Genomic DNA, 14714 nt, shown 5'->3' with positions numbered 1-14714 from the left:
AGGTGGCATGTATTGTGTCGTAGGGTTTCAATTGAGAAGAAAAAGGGGGAAGAAGTGTATATGTTGCAAAGGGATAACCGGGTTACCCTTCATTTTGTCCAAAGTGACCAATCACACCCAACAAAAATAACTTTATGGCCCTATAAAGCACTAAAATTACTTAAGGGGGAAAAAGTGTCTATGTGGCAAAGAGATAACCGGGTTACCCCTTCATTTTGTCCAAAGTGACCAATTACACCCGACAAAAATAACTTTATGGCCCTATAAAGCACTAAAATTACTTGAGGGGGAAGAAGTGTCTATGTGGCAAAGGGATAACCGGGTTACCCAAGTATGGGTTATTGGATATATAATGAAACCCAAGTGTTACATAGCAACATATACTTGGGCTAAAATTGCCATTTTACCCTTAACCTAGCTTGATCCAAGACTAAGGCCCAAATCCACTATCTAAAAGGCCCAATACCAAATAATCCTTCAAGGCCCACTTATGGCCTAATTTTCCAAATCGAGCCTAAACCCCCTATATGGGCCTTACCCTAAAGCCTAATAAATTTCCTTAGTCTAAAGCTTGATTTCAGATGGCATATTTAGGCCAAAAGCAGCAAGGTCCAAAGAAGTAGCCCATCCGAGGCCTAAAAGATACGAAGCCCAACAAGCCAAGTACGCGGGGCGTACTCAAATGTACGCGAACCGTACACATTGTATGGCTTGTACGCTGCACGTACATACTTGTATGCCCAACATACCCATCCATTAAGCAAACTTTTCCATTAAGCTCTAAATGCTTAAGTTCAAAGGTTCAAACCACATATCCGAGTCCCAAAAAGTGTCTAGAAGCATAACGTCACTGACTTGGTGACTTTGCATGCCCCAAAAGATCCCAACTTTGAAAGTATAACATTCTACTTTCATAAAATGGCCATCAGTCATGCATGGAGGATTCTAAGCCCTAAAGATGACAACTTTATGAATCTAAAACCATAAAAACACCAAGAGTGGCAACTCTAAGCTCCTGGAGTGGAACCACTAGATCTCTTCAATGGGACCAAAAGGGTCCAAAACTCAAACAACGAAGATCTAAGCTTCTAAAAAATAAGATCAGAGCTTTATACCTTTAAAAAACAAGAAATGGAGTAGATAATACAGATTCACATGCTCTTCCTTGATCCATCACCTTGCACCAACCTTCTTCTTCTTGAAAATGGGTCAAAATACACCAAAATGGACACTACAAGCTCAAAATGCAATAGAGAAGCTTAGGGTTTCGAATATGATGTTTAAGGATCTGAGGAGGCTGAGAAATGAAGGTTTCTTAGGCCATAATGATGAATATATAGTGTCTAACATTGAAATTAGGCTTTTCAAGTTATGCCACATACGCCCCACGTACCTATATTTACGCCCAAAATACAAGTTCGGATGCTCGACTAACCTTAATTTCTTCCCTCATCTTTCCATTTTTGGTATATAGAGTTCTTGACAATGAAGAAGAAAGTTGTAGCTGTTTGATGTCTAAAAGAAATATTTTAATGATGAAATATGTCTAAAAGAAATATTTAAAGCAATTTTGAGGTGTTTGGGGCTTAGTTCGCGTCATGTAATATATATTTTTTTTGAAAGATTTACATGTAATTATTTTTTAATATAGTTATTAAGGATTTTTGTTAATGTTCCACGGTATTTTATTTCGTAATTTAGTAGAGTACATCCATAATTTATGTTGATAACAATTTAATTTAATTTGTAGTTTAAAAAAACATATAGATAGTTAATTAATAAAAGTATAATTTAATACTTTTATTAATATTTATTCATATTTTATGATTATCTCTATAGAAAATATTATTTATGAATCATTTCAAATGCAAATCTATTGACATATTACAAATCTTTTGAAAACAATCCTACTATCCAAATACCCATTTTATTTATTTATTTATTTTTTAATAAAAAGCTTATGGGATGTTTTAAAAATAAAATTTAAAAATATTTTTTAGACTCATAAATTAGTCTTTTCGAAGGAAGTATAAAAATATCATCGTCTATTTTGATGGTTATTTTATTTTATTATTTTGTTTATTTAAATTACCGTTATATTGTTATAATATGAATAATTTAATATATTTTCTATGGGAAAAATAACATATTAGTCTTATGATGTTTTGCACATTTGATCATTTAACCCCTTAAGTAATTTAAGTGCTTTATAACCCCTTAAGTAATTTTAGTGCTTTATAGGGCCATAAAGTTATTTTTGTCGGGTGTAATTGGTCACTTTGGACAAAATGAAAGGGTAACTCGGTTATCCCTTTGCCACATAAACACTTCTTCCCCCTTAAGTAATTTTAGTGCTTTATAGGGCCATAAAGTTATTTTTGTCGGGTGTAATTGGTCACTTTGGACAAAATGAAAGGGTAACTCGGTTATCCCTTTGCCACATAAACACTTCTTCCCCCTTAAGTAATTTTAGTGCTTTATAGGGCCATAAAGTTATTTTGTTCGGTGTGATTTGTCACTTTGGACAAAATAAAGGGTAACCCGGTTATCCCTTCGCCACATAGACACTTCTTCCCCGTTTTTCTTCTCAATTGAAACCCTTCAACACTATACATGCCACCTCGCGATTCATACATATCAAATAATCCACAACCACCGTCTTCTCCATCCATCTCCTACCTCCGCTCCCGCCATCAATCTTCATCATTGCCGTTGCCATGTCTAAGTTCTTACAATCACCTATAACCCATAAAGAATTTGAAGGAGCAAGTTTTCTTTGACCTAATCCTCAAGTTAAACTTCATACCCGTAATATTTAGACTCTCCAAAGCAGCCAACAAGTTAAACTTCTTACAAGATATAAATCCATAACATAATTAAAAGAAATACATAAATCCATTCTGGTGGGTCGTGATTATTATAGTCCTTCTAACTTTCCTAGTATAAATAAATGAACAAATAGATTTTTAGTTCATACATTTTATGAATCCAAGAGATTAAATAAAAAAAGCTGGATTAAAAAAAACCAAACCAGTGGTACACTACAAATCAACAACATTAAAATACGCTAAACAAAAACATGACAAATAATAGTAACTAATTAAGCAACCCACATTGCGGTTGCAGCACAATTAACAATGGTACCAAACAATAAGGAGGTAATAGGGTAGAGAGCATTTGCAAGCGAGGTCGGTGCCATTGCTATCGTTTTTGGTGTTGTTGTTGTAGTCATGGGGTACTTCTTGAGGACTCTGACATCCAGCTTTTGACCAGCTTTACAGTGGCCCGGAAAGCTGCAAATAAAGTAGTAATGGCCTGGTCCCTTTATTCTGAATGAATCATTCCCTGTTTCATACGTTTTTACACCCACACGTGCCTTGCTTATGTTGCATAACTGGTAACCCATCTGGTTCACTTGCACCACATTATGGCTCGCTGGGTCATAATGGAACCCTACAAAATGTTTAATCATATTATTACATTTTTTTTTTTTTTTTTTTTGTTAGAATTACAAACGTAAACCTTTTTTAACTCTTTGGTATTCAAAAACGGGAGGGACTTACATAGAGTATCACCAACATGAAACTTCTTTGAAGACGCCCATTTGGAATAACTTGTGTTAACAGGAGTAGTCCAACCATCTGAATCCCCAACGTTATACACTTCGGTCATCACTCCTTTCATCATCATTATTAACACTAAACAAAGCATCATTCTTACCATTTTTTTTCTTTACACCGACTTGGGGTTTGTTAAATTCATGATAAAAGATGGTATAAGTTAGGAAGGAGTAGTGCACACATTGATTATGTGTATCGTTGTCACGTCATGATCATGATTTTTCTAGTACTTTGTGCATTTGGTTGAAAGTAAGCTTCTTGTGTAACAATAACATACCCTTCTCATTTCTACCAAATCTTACATATTAGCCTTTTTACCTATGCAAACTGTTACCATTGTTTCTTTAACCCTTAAAAAGTTAAAATTAAGACACTATTCAATCCAAAAAACTTTATTTATTAATTCATCTCATACCATTATTTTTAAACATTAAAAAGCGGCATAGGTTAAAAGTCCATACACAATACATTACATACATATTTGCTTGCAAGGAGAAAAGATGATTCCGATGTATATGGAATCAGTTATTACTTTGTAACGGCGGATGCCAACTTGAGATCAATATCTTGTTTTGCTTTTGAATCAAAAGGTTCATCGCCAATATAAAGATCCAAAATTGATCGGCATAAGAGTTGGCTTTGGACGCTTCCTACTTCCTTGCCATCAACTACATGATTTGAACCAAAAACAATATTAATTAATACGAGTGTTTCTTTTTAACATACTGCAAAAAGTAGTGATAATTTATAAAATATGTGAACTTACTAGTGGTCCGGAGCACGTAGCCCTTTTCTTTTGAAAGGTCTATGATAGATCCACGTGGGATTTTGTATTCATCTTTAAACTGAGAAGTGAACCTGTCAAATCAAATATAAAAACGGCTTTTAAGTAAACAAATTTTATCATATGACAAAAGTGGATGAAAAATAAAAAAGAGATTACTTTTGAAGTAACTCCTTGTTATCAGATCCTCCAAATTTTTTCAATCTGTCTCCCACAGAATCCTCAAATGCAATACGAACAGACCGAATGCTGAGTTTTCCATAAACTATTTGCAGTCTAACTGTGACACTAACATCGCTTTCCATCAATTCTTGAGTGATGTTTTTCTGCTTTACTTCAGTGGTTGAAAGTGTTCCGTATTTCTCACTTAGAAAATTCTTGATATCACTATCATCCGCATATACACCTAGAAAGGTCATTTTTATATTTTTTTTGTCAGTTTTAGAGTTACTTCAACCAATGTTTATGCAAAAGTGCAACCAAACACTCATGAAAGTATTCTAATAAGCAAAGAAATTAAAGTATATTGATGTAATTGGGTAGGTTTTTTTAGAGTATAATGCCTTGATAAGAAAAAATAAATAAATAAATTTAAAGCATGATGTTGTAATTAAAAAAGAAAAAGTAGGATAATATACTATACATATAAATGAAAGTATGTTGCTATTTTTTTGTTTTCTCATTTCTACAATCAAACACTTATTATGGCTGGAAGGAATGGTTTTGGTGCTCACTGCTTTGGTTTTTACATATTTCCAGAAAACTGAGTGTTTGGATGTGTGTTAAAACTCTTTATTGTGACTTAAAGTTACAACTTACACTTATCAGTTTCCCGTAAAATGAGTCAATTTACTTATATACCCTTATATCGTTGTTTTGCTGTTTTGCATTTCAAAATACTCATTCAAACACCCCTCAAAAAGTGGACGCCTGCCTTTTAATTGAATATCAATTTCAATCTTTTAAAATTTTGAAAAAGAGAACTGCAAATAACTGGTGCACTAATCTAGCTAAATGAGAACCAATAGGGAGTTCAGTGTTCTTTCGTAGGTTTCCGATCACTGAATTTGAATTTGCGGAAAGAAACAAGGGCATCGAAATTCATGTAAACACATTATTAATTGAGCAGAAAATTTCTAGAATTATATTACCGAAGGCGTAAACATCGATGTTCTTCAGCCCAAATACGGCCTTTCTTCTCAATCCAATCCCTAGAAGCCCCTGAGAATCCTTCAAAACTGCCGGAAACGAAAATCCAGTCTTTGATTCGGTGACCACATCGCCGGAACCGTCGGAGAGAGATAGTGAGCCCCATAGGGGAGAAGAGCGTGAGAAATTGGAAAGCAATGAGTTCAATGCGTTATGAAGAGATGGACTGGTAGAGTTTTGTGATAAGCAAATGCCAGCAGAAATGCCAGCGCCGATAGCGGCAGAGACGGCGACGGAGCAAGCGATATTTGCAGGTGAAAATGCGCCGGAGACGCGCGTTGTGGCGGGCTGAGAAAACGAGAATGGGAAACGCAGAGACACCATTGTGTTCTCCGGCGAGTTTGATACTTTGATTATTGTTTGTTGCCTTGTTGGCACGAATTCATCGGTGGATTTGTTCACACTTCACATTACTTACTTATGGGCCTTGGTGGGCTTTTATTCAAGATTCTAAGAAGATACCTAACCCCAATAGATAGCCACGTTTATGCAAAGCTTTTGCTTTTCCAGTTTTTCTACTAAATTAAAGAATATTTTCAAATTTTAAAGGGGCGTTTGGTGTATAAAAAATTTCGGTTTTCTAAATAAAAATTTCAAGAAAAACAAAAATTTTGAAAATGCGTTTGGTTTGTTCAGTTTTTCAAAATTTTACAAGAAAATAAAAATTTTCAGTTTTTCAAATTGTATGTAAATTAAAAAGTGGTTTTTATTGTTTTCCAAATTTCTAAGATGAAAAATAAAAACTCTTCCGGTTTCAACCAAACATATTTTCTAAAATTTTCATTGAAAATTGAAAATGAAAACTCAACTATATTTTCTGAAAACATTATATTAGGAAATGAAAACAGTTTTTCACAACCAAACGCATCCTTACACATCCTAAGGATGCGTTTGGTTGTGAAAAACTGTTTTCATTTCCTAATAAAATGTTTTCAGAAAATAGAGTTGAATTTTCATTTTCAGTTTTTAATGAAAATGTGTTTGGTTGGAAACAGTGGAGTTTTCATTTTCCATATTAGAAATTTGGAAAACTGTAAAACTCACTTTTCTAACTTACATACAATTTGGAAAACTGAAAATTTTCATTTTCTTAGAAAACTTTGGAAAACTAAACGAACCAAACGCATTTTCAAAATATCCGTTTTTTCTTGAAAAAAATTCCTAGAAAACTAGAAAATTTTCCACAACCAAACGCACCCTAAGGATGCGTTTGGTTGTGGAAAATTGTTTTCATTTCCTAAAAAAATGTTTCAGAAAATAGAGTTGAGTGTTCATTTTTAATTTTCAATGCAAATTGTAGAAAACGTGTTTGGTTGAAACCGGGGGAATTTTCATTTTCCATCTTAGAAATTTGGAAAACTTTGGAAAACCGTAAAAATCACTTTTCTAATTTACATATAATTTGGAAAACTGAAAATTTTCATTTTCTTGGAAAATTTTAGAAAACTGTGAACCAAACGCGTTTTCAAAATTTCCGTTTTTCTTGGAAAAATTTCCTAGAAAACAGAAAAATTTTCAACAACCAAACGCACCTTAAGCTTCGCGAATAATTTAAGAGAATTTTTACATTTATGAAAATGTTTATATTACTGTTATACTAGATGTGAGACTCGTATACTACACGAGTTTATTAAAAATAAAAGTTTTATATCAAGGTATAAATATTAAATAAGAAAAAACATCATAAATGGTCCCTGTGGTTTCTCAAAATCTGAAGTTTAATTCCTGTGGTTTAAAAACATCATAGATGGTCCATGTGCTTTTAAAACTTTTGACGATTGGTCATTATTGTTAACTCCGTTAAGATTTGTCTGTTAACTGAAGGGTATTTTCGTCGTTTCACTACCACAGAAACCATTTATGATATTTTTATCTTATTCTATTAAAAAAATGCAAAGGGTATCTCTCTCAAATTACATTCATCACTCCTAACGCGAACCTTTTCCCCCCACCCACCTGCTCATTCTCGTTTCTCCCTCATCCATTACCGTCGACACCTGTGCAAGAACACCGACACCACCATTGTACAAAGGAAATCAGCAAACAAGAAGATGAAGACGAGAACCTCAAGTTGTACCAAATAAGAAGTATATGTTATTCGTTCCAAGATGAGCTTCGATTCTGACGAGATCCTGAACCATCACCACCACCGGCACAGGGAGGAGGTTAGGGTTTCGTATCCCTCTAGAATGCGACGCCACAGATCCTTTGCGATAAACCTTCAACTTTTCACCGATAACCTAATCCAAGAGCAAGTCGACAGAAAATAGATTGATCATTTGCAAAGATTCACACGTAACAATCTCAAGACGTTGTTCTTCTTCGGGCACAATGTCGTGAAAGGTGCGTTAGGGAGGATTACTAATAACATACATGCTTATGATAAGGTGGTAGTGTTTTTATGTCGGATTTTCCTGTGGGATTTAGGATTGCTGGGGAAATCGACTCGGGATTGTAGGAAGATGGACCCTAATAGGATTGTGGTTATTTGTTGGGCTGATACTGGTGTCTTTGGCTTGTTTTTTTGTGACAACCTGGAATTTATCCCGTCGCAGTAAACCCTTTTCCGCTAATAAAACTCGCTTTATTAAATTGTTCCGTTAACCTTTTGAATTAGGTTAATTAAATTGGGACTTTTATTATGGCTTCATGAGTGTCCAAACGAAGTAGAAACACGTGAAACATCCTCGGTACCTCTTTGAAAAGTTTTTAGATTACGACCACGTCGAGTTACGACCACTTAATCGGGTACGACCATAAGCCCCGTTTAACGTCGGTATCGGGTAGATTTCCACCGGGCCACAAACTCAACCCCTATATAAGGGTGAGTGGACCTCCATTTGAAACTTTTCCACCCTCATAACACTCCCTCTCTCCACACTCTCTCTACAAAGCTGATTTCGATCCAAAAACGCCCCTTTCGAGCTCCGTAATCGTAAGTAATCTATCCTAGCTTGTTGTTTAGCTTGATATACATGAAAATTCGTGTTTAAATCACCCAAAACCCTCAAAATCATGTGTTTACGGCCCAAGAACACTCTTGGACCGCAAACACTCATAAATGGGGTTTTGAATCCCCCAAACCCTTCCAAATCACTCCTAGTGCTTAGGTATGACTTAGGGACTTGCATGTATGAGCTTAGAACACCAAAACCTTGTCTTTTGAGGAGTAAACATGAGTTTACGGTCCAAGAGTGTGAACACCATTTAAGGTGTTAAATTTACCCTTAAACACCGCTTATAGCTTGGAATAATGTCTATAACTAACCACCATCAAAGTAGGAACCTTAAACACCAAAGAAACCATTCCCTCATAAAGTTTACGCCCGTAAACCCCTAAGGAAATGGTCATTGGGCCGTAAACTCCATAAAAGTAGAATAAACGCACACACGCAACCACCATTGCGGTGGCCGGCGGTGGCGCGTGGTGGTGGTTATGGGACAACACAACATCAAAAGCACTCCAACATCAATCCAAACGCACCCAAAAGCCCACAGTCACCCGAGATGGCGGCTAGTAGCGGCGGAATGGCGGCAGCAGGTGGCGGAACGGCGACAACAGGCGGCGGTTCTGATTTTTCTTCATTTTTTCCTGTTCAAGAATATCCATACACATTAAAATCATGAACTAGGCCCACACACACACCAAATCATGCACATAGCCACCTCCTTACGGTGGCTGATGGCGGTAGAAAAGAATGTTATGGCGGCAGCCACCATTTCCAATGGTGGTGGTGGGTTTTTTGGCCATCAATTTCATAAACAACTTGAAGGCCACAATAAACAACATATATATGTGAACACATAAAGGTCCGACCACCTCCTGGTTGGCTGACATCGTCGGAACGACGAGATCAGTTGCCAAAAAAAACACCGCCGGCAACAATGGTGTCTACGGCATCAACACAGCGAGGGACGGCAGGGAGACGAGAAAGAGAGAGAGAGAGAGAGAGAGAGAGAGAGAGAGAGATGAAAGTGGGTTGTGGTTTACCTTACTGATAGCTTCCCATACATTGTCGACACCCACTCAAAGAACATAACGTGATTCCCCAGTCCTCGACGATCCTTTGGTTACCCACGACATCTCCAGCAGCAGGCGTCGCGAGGGCGACGTTCGACGATACTGTAGCGATGGCGACGGAGCTTGTGTTGCAAGTGGCGGCTGAAGTTTCAAAGGTGGCGGCTGGAAAATGAGGCTAGGGTTAGGGTTAGACATGTTTAAAGAAAAATAGGAGGGAAGGGAATGACGGGTTTAAGTCCCGTGTTGCTTTCAAACTTATGCTCACTTAACACATTTAGTCCCTCCCCATGAGATCATTTCCAATTCAAGGATACATGTGACATCCCCAATTTCACGGCCAGAAAAGACCGATTTGTTTATGCTTTGTTTTTAAAATCAGAGTAATCGTTTAAAGAAAATTGTTGCGGAATTTGTCCCCAAAACAAAATATGATAAAAATTTATCAAAGCATTTCTTAAAGAAAAGTATTTTCATTATATGACAAAATCTCGGGATGTCATGTTCCAATACAGACACATAAGCATAAACAGAACTTACATTTATTTACACTAATGATTTACATCTCCTTTAATCTCTCAGTGAAATATGTCTTCATATTGATACCTATGATACAAAGAAAACTAAGTGGGTCAGGCTTGGGAGCCTGGTGAGCATATAGGGTTTTCAACCCACAATAATATAATTATTATATTAGATCATCAAACAATCAACCCATTTACCCATCCCCATTTTCTTCTTTATATTTTTTTTTTTGGTTTTATCCTAAGAATCGACCATCCTTCCTTCATTCGTTCCTAAGGATTGACCTAAGGAATTGGCACAAAGCCCATTGCTGCCTTAGGTTAATCTACATAGTACTAAATCCATAGTTACCATCGTTCATTTACACCGTACTAAATCCATAGCTACCATGATTCATGTACACTCTACTAAATCCATAGCTACCATCGTTTTATTATGAGGCATTAAATCTATAGTTGCCCGGGTTTTTAGAGTACACCGGTGAACATCAAGTCCACAACACCTACAAGTTGCGAGCTTGTTAGTGTTCCACTGGACTGTCTAGAATAGTCTGTGGTTGTCATCTCTACTCTGCTGAATGACAGGGTCCATCGTTTGGGTAAGGGTTTCACTCATTTTTCACCTATCACCCACATCTCACGATCTATATCATCTTTCGTCTCATTCTTAAACTCATCTTTCATCACACACCAACTATTTAATCTACCCATGTTCTACCCAACATATTTGTAGATATAAATTACATATATATAATTTAAATTATTTAAAAACCTGTATAAAACATTTGTTCAACATCCATCTCAAGTAAACAAACAACATATAAACACATAGCACGTATTTCATAGCAAATACTTTATATCTATGCGGTAGAAGAAACTAACTATACACTCACACATATAAACAACAATATATATACACGTAACACATATTTTATAAAATACTTCATATTTATGTGTAATAAGAAAGTAACTATACACTCACTTGATCAGAAGAGGATCGGACAACACTACGACTTGTAGAAGTAGTATTCTTGAGTAGATCTGGAAGATCTTCATGAAAAACGGGCTTCTCGCGGGCAGAGCTTCGGCTGGGGAATCTCACTTCTCGGCATCCTCGGGGCTTCGGAACTTGCTTCGGGGCTCGGGAATGATACCGGGGCTTCGGGATATAATTGGCACGCAAAACGATGCAAAACTTAGAGAGAAAGAAGAAAAATGGCAAAAGAATCAGCTGATCTCGGTTTCTATTTATAGGCTGCTAGGTCTGGGATTACGATGGGCATAATTTTGGAGTACGTTGGGCGTAATCAGTACGCTGGGCGTACTCTTCGGATAAGCTTTGGTATGCGTGCCACGATGTTCAAAAATTCATAACTTTCGCACACGAACTCTGTTTTTGACATTCTTTATATCCACGCGTAGGTGAGATTATGCTCTACAACTTTCGTTTAGACTCCGTCGACTAATTTTTACTTTTATTTTTATTATATTATTTTTAGTAGGCAGGGACAGTAAAACTCCGTTATAAATTCATAACTTCTTCATCCGATGTCTGTTTTCGTCTGTCTTTTTACCGGTGAACTATTATCAACAAAATATTTGATTCTCATTTAGATGGTTTCAGCTAAAACCGCTCGATCTCAAATCGAGTATTCGGGCTGCATACTGCTAAGTCGAAACTTAGAAAAATCATAACTTGCTCATACGAAGTCAGATTCGGACGTTCTTTTTATGCACGCTCATGGTTTAACAAAATCTACGACTTTTTTTTAGATCGCTAAGGCTAAATATAAATGTAACGTAAATTCACTTTTTACGTCGTTCAGCGTCGTGTCGGTTTTGTCGCGAAATTTCGACAAGTCATAACTTCTTCGTTATAACTCGGATTTCGGCGTTCTTTATATGCACGGAAACCTTGTGACATATACTACAACTTAGTTAAGGTTATTCATTCTAAATAATCTTCTATAAAAAAGTTGTTTTTGATGCTTATCGTCTCTTAATTGATTAGCCCTAATCTACAGACGTTACACTACATTTTACAAAACAGCCCCCAACATTCAAGATTCATAACAATTCAAGTCCCAGAAGTTTCCATATAGCACCCCATGACAAATCGTTTTCAAAATAAGCCCCAAAATTATACTTTAACCCCCGAATAATCTAATTTATAACATTTGGATCCCCAAAACCCACTCCCCATAAAATAATACTGATTTCGAGCGATTATTCTTTCATCAATTTTATTTATTTACTTATTTAATAAACAAGATGTTACAACCATAGAACATTCAACGCACTTACCCCAACTCGTGTTATCCACGTCCATCCATCCTCACTGCGAGTTGTCTTATGCATGCAAATTATACACAGAACATGATCTAATAGACTGTCGAATAATAGACTCTACCCTAGGACCACAACCAGAAAAGGAAAAAGGAAATAAGGCCAAATCAATTATTCTAAGGTTATAAGATCCTAAGCGTATATAATTTTAAAAGCATACATGTAGCTGTTACTAATACCAATAATCATTCTCATTCTAGCATGGCATCAAATATTCCCAATGCTACAAGCACCACATATCAGGACAATCTATTGCTGACTACTCAACACTAGCATGCAAGTCTAACAGCTCATACAACATATACAAGCATCTCCCCTAGCCCTAACTAGCATATGATTCACAAATTCACAAAGCAAATCATAACAAACAACATATGTGGGTATTCTGGGGAAACTTAGTTGAGCTCTGTTGATTGCATGTACCACACCCTTTCTTGTCTTAGAAAAAAATTTCCTTGAAAACATTTTCTTTTAATTTCATTTGAAAATTTTACATATCCTCAGTTTGAGTTCAGACACACCCGAAGGTATACCTGAATCCCTCAAACCAAGGCTCTGATACCAATTTGTAACGACCCAAAAATCAAGGGTAAAAAATTCATTTTTAATATAGCTAAAACATTGATACCATTTCAAATCATGATTAAGTGAAACATTTATCAGAGTTTATCCCAAAATCATTCATTGCGGAAATCATAGGTGTATGCACTGCGATCAATCTGAGGCCCCCTTTTCCAAATCGATGATACATGAAACCAAAAATGTAAACCGTAAGCACAAAGCTTAGTGAGTTCCCCAGAGGATACCCCACACACAATCCACATATATATTAGCTATAAAATTTATCTCTACTACATAACACATATCACATTAGCTGTAAAAATTATATCTACCACACACCACACATCATATTAGCTATACAAGCTATCTCTACCACATACCACATATCATGTCAGCTATAAAAGCTATCTTTACCATATAACATTAGCTAGAAAAGCTATCTCTACCACATACCACATATCATATTAGCTATACAAGCTATCTATACCATTAGCCATAAAGGTTATCTCTACCGTTAGCTATAAAAGCTATCTCTACCCTTAGCCATAAAGGTTATCTCTACCGTTAGCTATAGAAGCTATCGTTACCATAGCCCTAGAGGCTATCTCTACCTCGGCCATAAAGGCTATCTCTACCCTTAACCATAAAGGCTATCTCTACCCTTAGCTATAAAAGTTATCTCTACCATAGCCCTAGAGGTTATCTCTACCGTCAGCCATAAAGGCTATCTCTACCACATATTACCACATGATCATGCCACACACCACTTACGCATCAAGTACACCAACTATCATAAAATGGGCCGGCCTTGGTGCCTTAGACCCATTGGTATGGTGAGAAGACTCACATCATAAGCCAACTGTAGAACTCTGCGAATAAACCTCTTGCTGCTAGTTGGCGGATCCCCGAACTACTAGTCTCTTGACTCTCCGAGCTACCATTACCCAAAATGACAATTAGTCCAAATCAATAATCCTCCTTAGGGTAAAATGACCATTTTACCCCTAGTCTAACTTGGTCCATATCTAAGGCCCAAATCCATTAATACAAAAAGGCCCAACACTAGGTAGGCTTTCCAAGCCCACTAGTGGCCCACTAATGACCCAATTTACTAAATTGGGCCCAATCCCTTTAATGGTCCTTAACATAAGCCCAAACATATTATTGGCCTAAAACATTTGACTTCTGATGACCCACTAAGGCCCAAAGACCCAAAATCCACTATTGGGCCTAACCCGAGGCCCAAAACACACCAAGCCCATAACCGATTAGTACGCGGGGCGTACTCCTCTGTACGCTAAGCGTACTGGATGAAGGTGGTGTACGCTGCGTGTACCTACATGTACGCCCAATGTACTCTTCTGTTAAGCTACTTTTCCCATTAAGTGAGTAATACTCTTCCAGAAGCTACAATTACAGATCCAAGTCCTCTTCAACGTCTTAATCCATAAAGTTGATTACTTGGTGGCTTGCAACCCACCAAATGAGCTAAAACTTGAAATGTGATAACAAACTTCCATGGAAAGGCTAGATCTCATGTATTGTCACAAATGAACCCTAAAGATTGAAACTTTACTGCTTATAGGACTCATACGACACTAAGGGTGGCAACCCTGGACCTAGAAAACAAGTTGAGTCACAAATGTCCATTC

At 36.7% G+C, this 14714-nt stretch overlaps 1 protein-coding gene and 1 pseudogene across 1 annotated transcript; both read right to left on the bottom strand.

Moving 5' to 3' along the window:
• Positions 1 to 3100: 3100 nt before the first annotated feature.
• On the bottom strand, positions 3101 to 3690 carry LOC145047086 (mavicyanin pseudogene; annotated as a pseudogene).
• Positions 3691 to 3996: 306 nt separating this feature from the next.
• Positions 3997 to 6016, bottom strand: FAP1 (Chalcone-flavanone isomerase family protein). Its single transcript, XM_078997215.1, has 4 exons — positions 5556 to 6016; positions 4564 to 4810; positions 4387 to 4478; positions 3997 to 4288 (listed from the first exon to the last, which is right to left on the bottom strand). The coding sequence occupies exons 1-4, from the start codon at positions 5935 to 5937 to the stop codon at positions 4149 to 4151; spliced, it is 861 nt and encodes a 286-aa protein (XP_078853341.1). The 5' UTR covers positions 5938 to 6016; the 3' UTR covers positions 3997 to 4148.
• Between the last annotated feature and the right edge of the window lie 8698 nt (positions 6017 to 14714).

Source organism: Lactuca saligna, chromosome 5, assembly GCF_052625555.1.
Source record: "Lactuca saligna cultivar CGN05327 chromosome 5, ASM5262555v1, whole genome shotgun sequence".
In the NCBI taxonomy this organism is placed as follows: domain Eukaryota; kingdom Viridiplantae; phylum Streptophyta; class Magnoliopsida; order Asterales; family Asteraceae; genus Lactuca; species Lactuca saligna.
This window is presented reverse-complemented; position numbering and strand designations above follow the sequence as displayed.

Bases quoted from the DNA above. Each gene is read 5' to 3' on its own strand.
- FAP1 (XM_078997215.1), bottom strand. From the start codon at position 5,937: ATGGTGTCTCTGCGTTTCCCATTCTCGTTTTCTCAGCCCGCCACAACG. The intron at 4,479-4,563 runs GTAATCTCTTTT...TTGATTTGACAG, and splicing joins AACAAGGAGTTACTTCAAAA to GTTCACTTCTCAGTTTAAAG. The intron at 4,289-4,386 runs GTAAGTTCACAT...CAAATCATGTAG, and splicing joins CTACGTGCTCCGGACCACTA to TTGATGGCAAGGAAGTAGGA.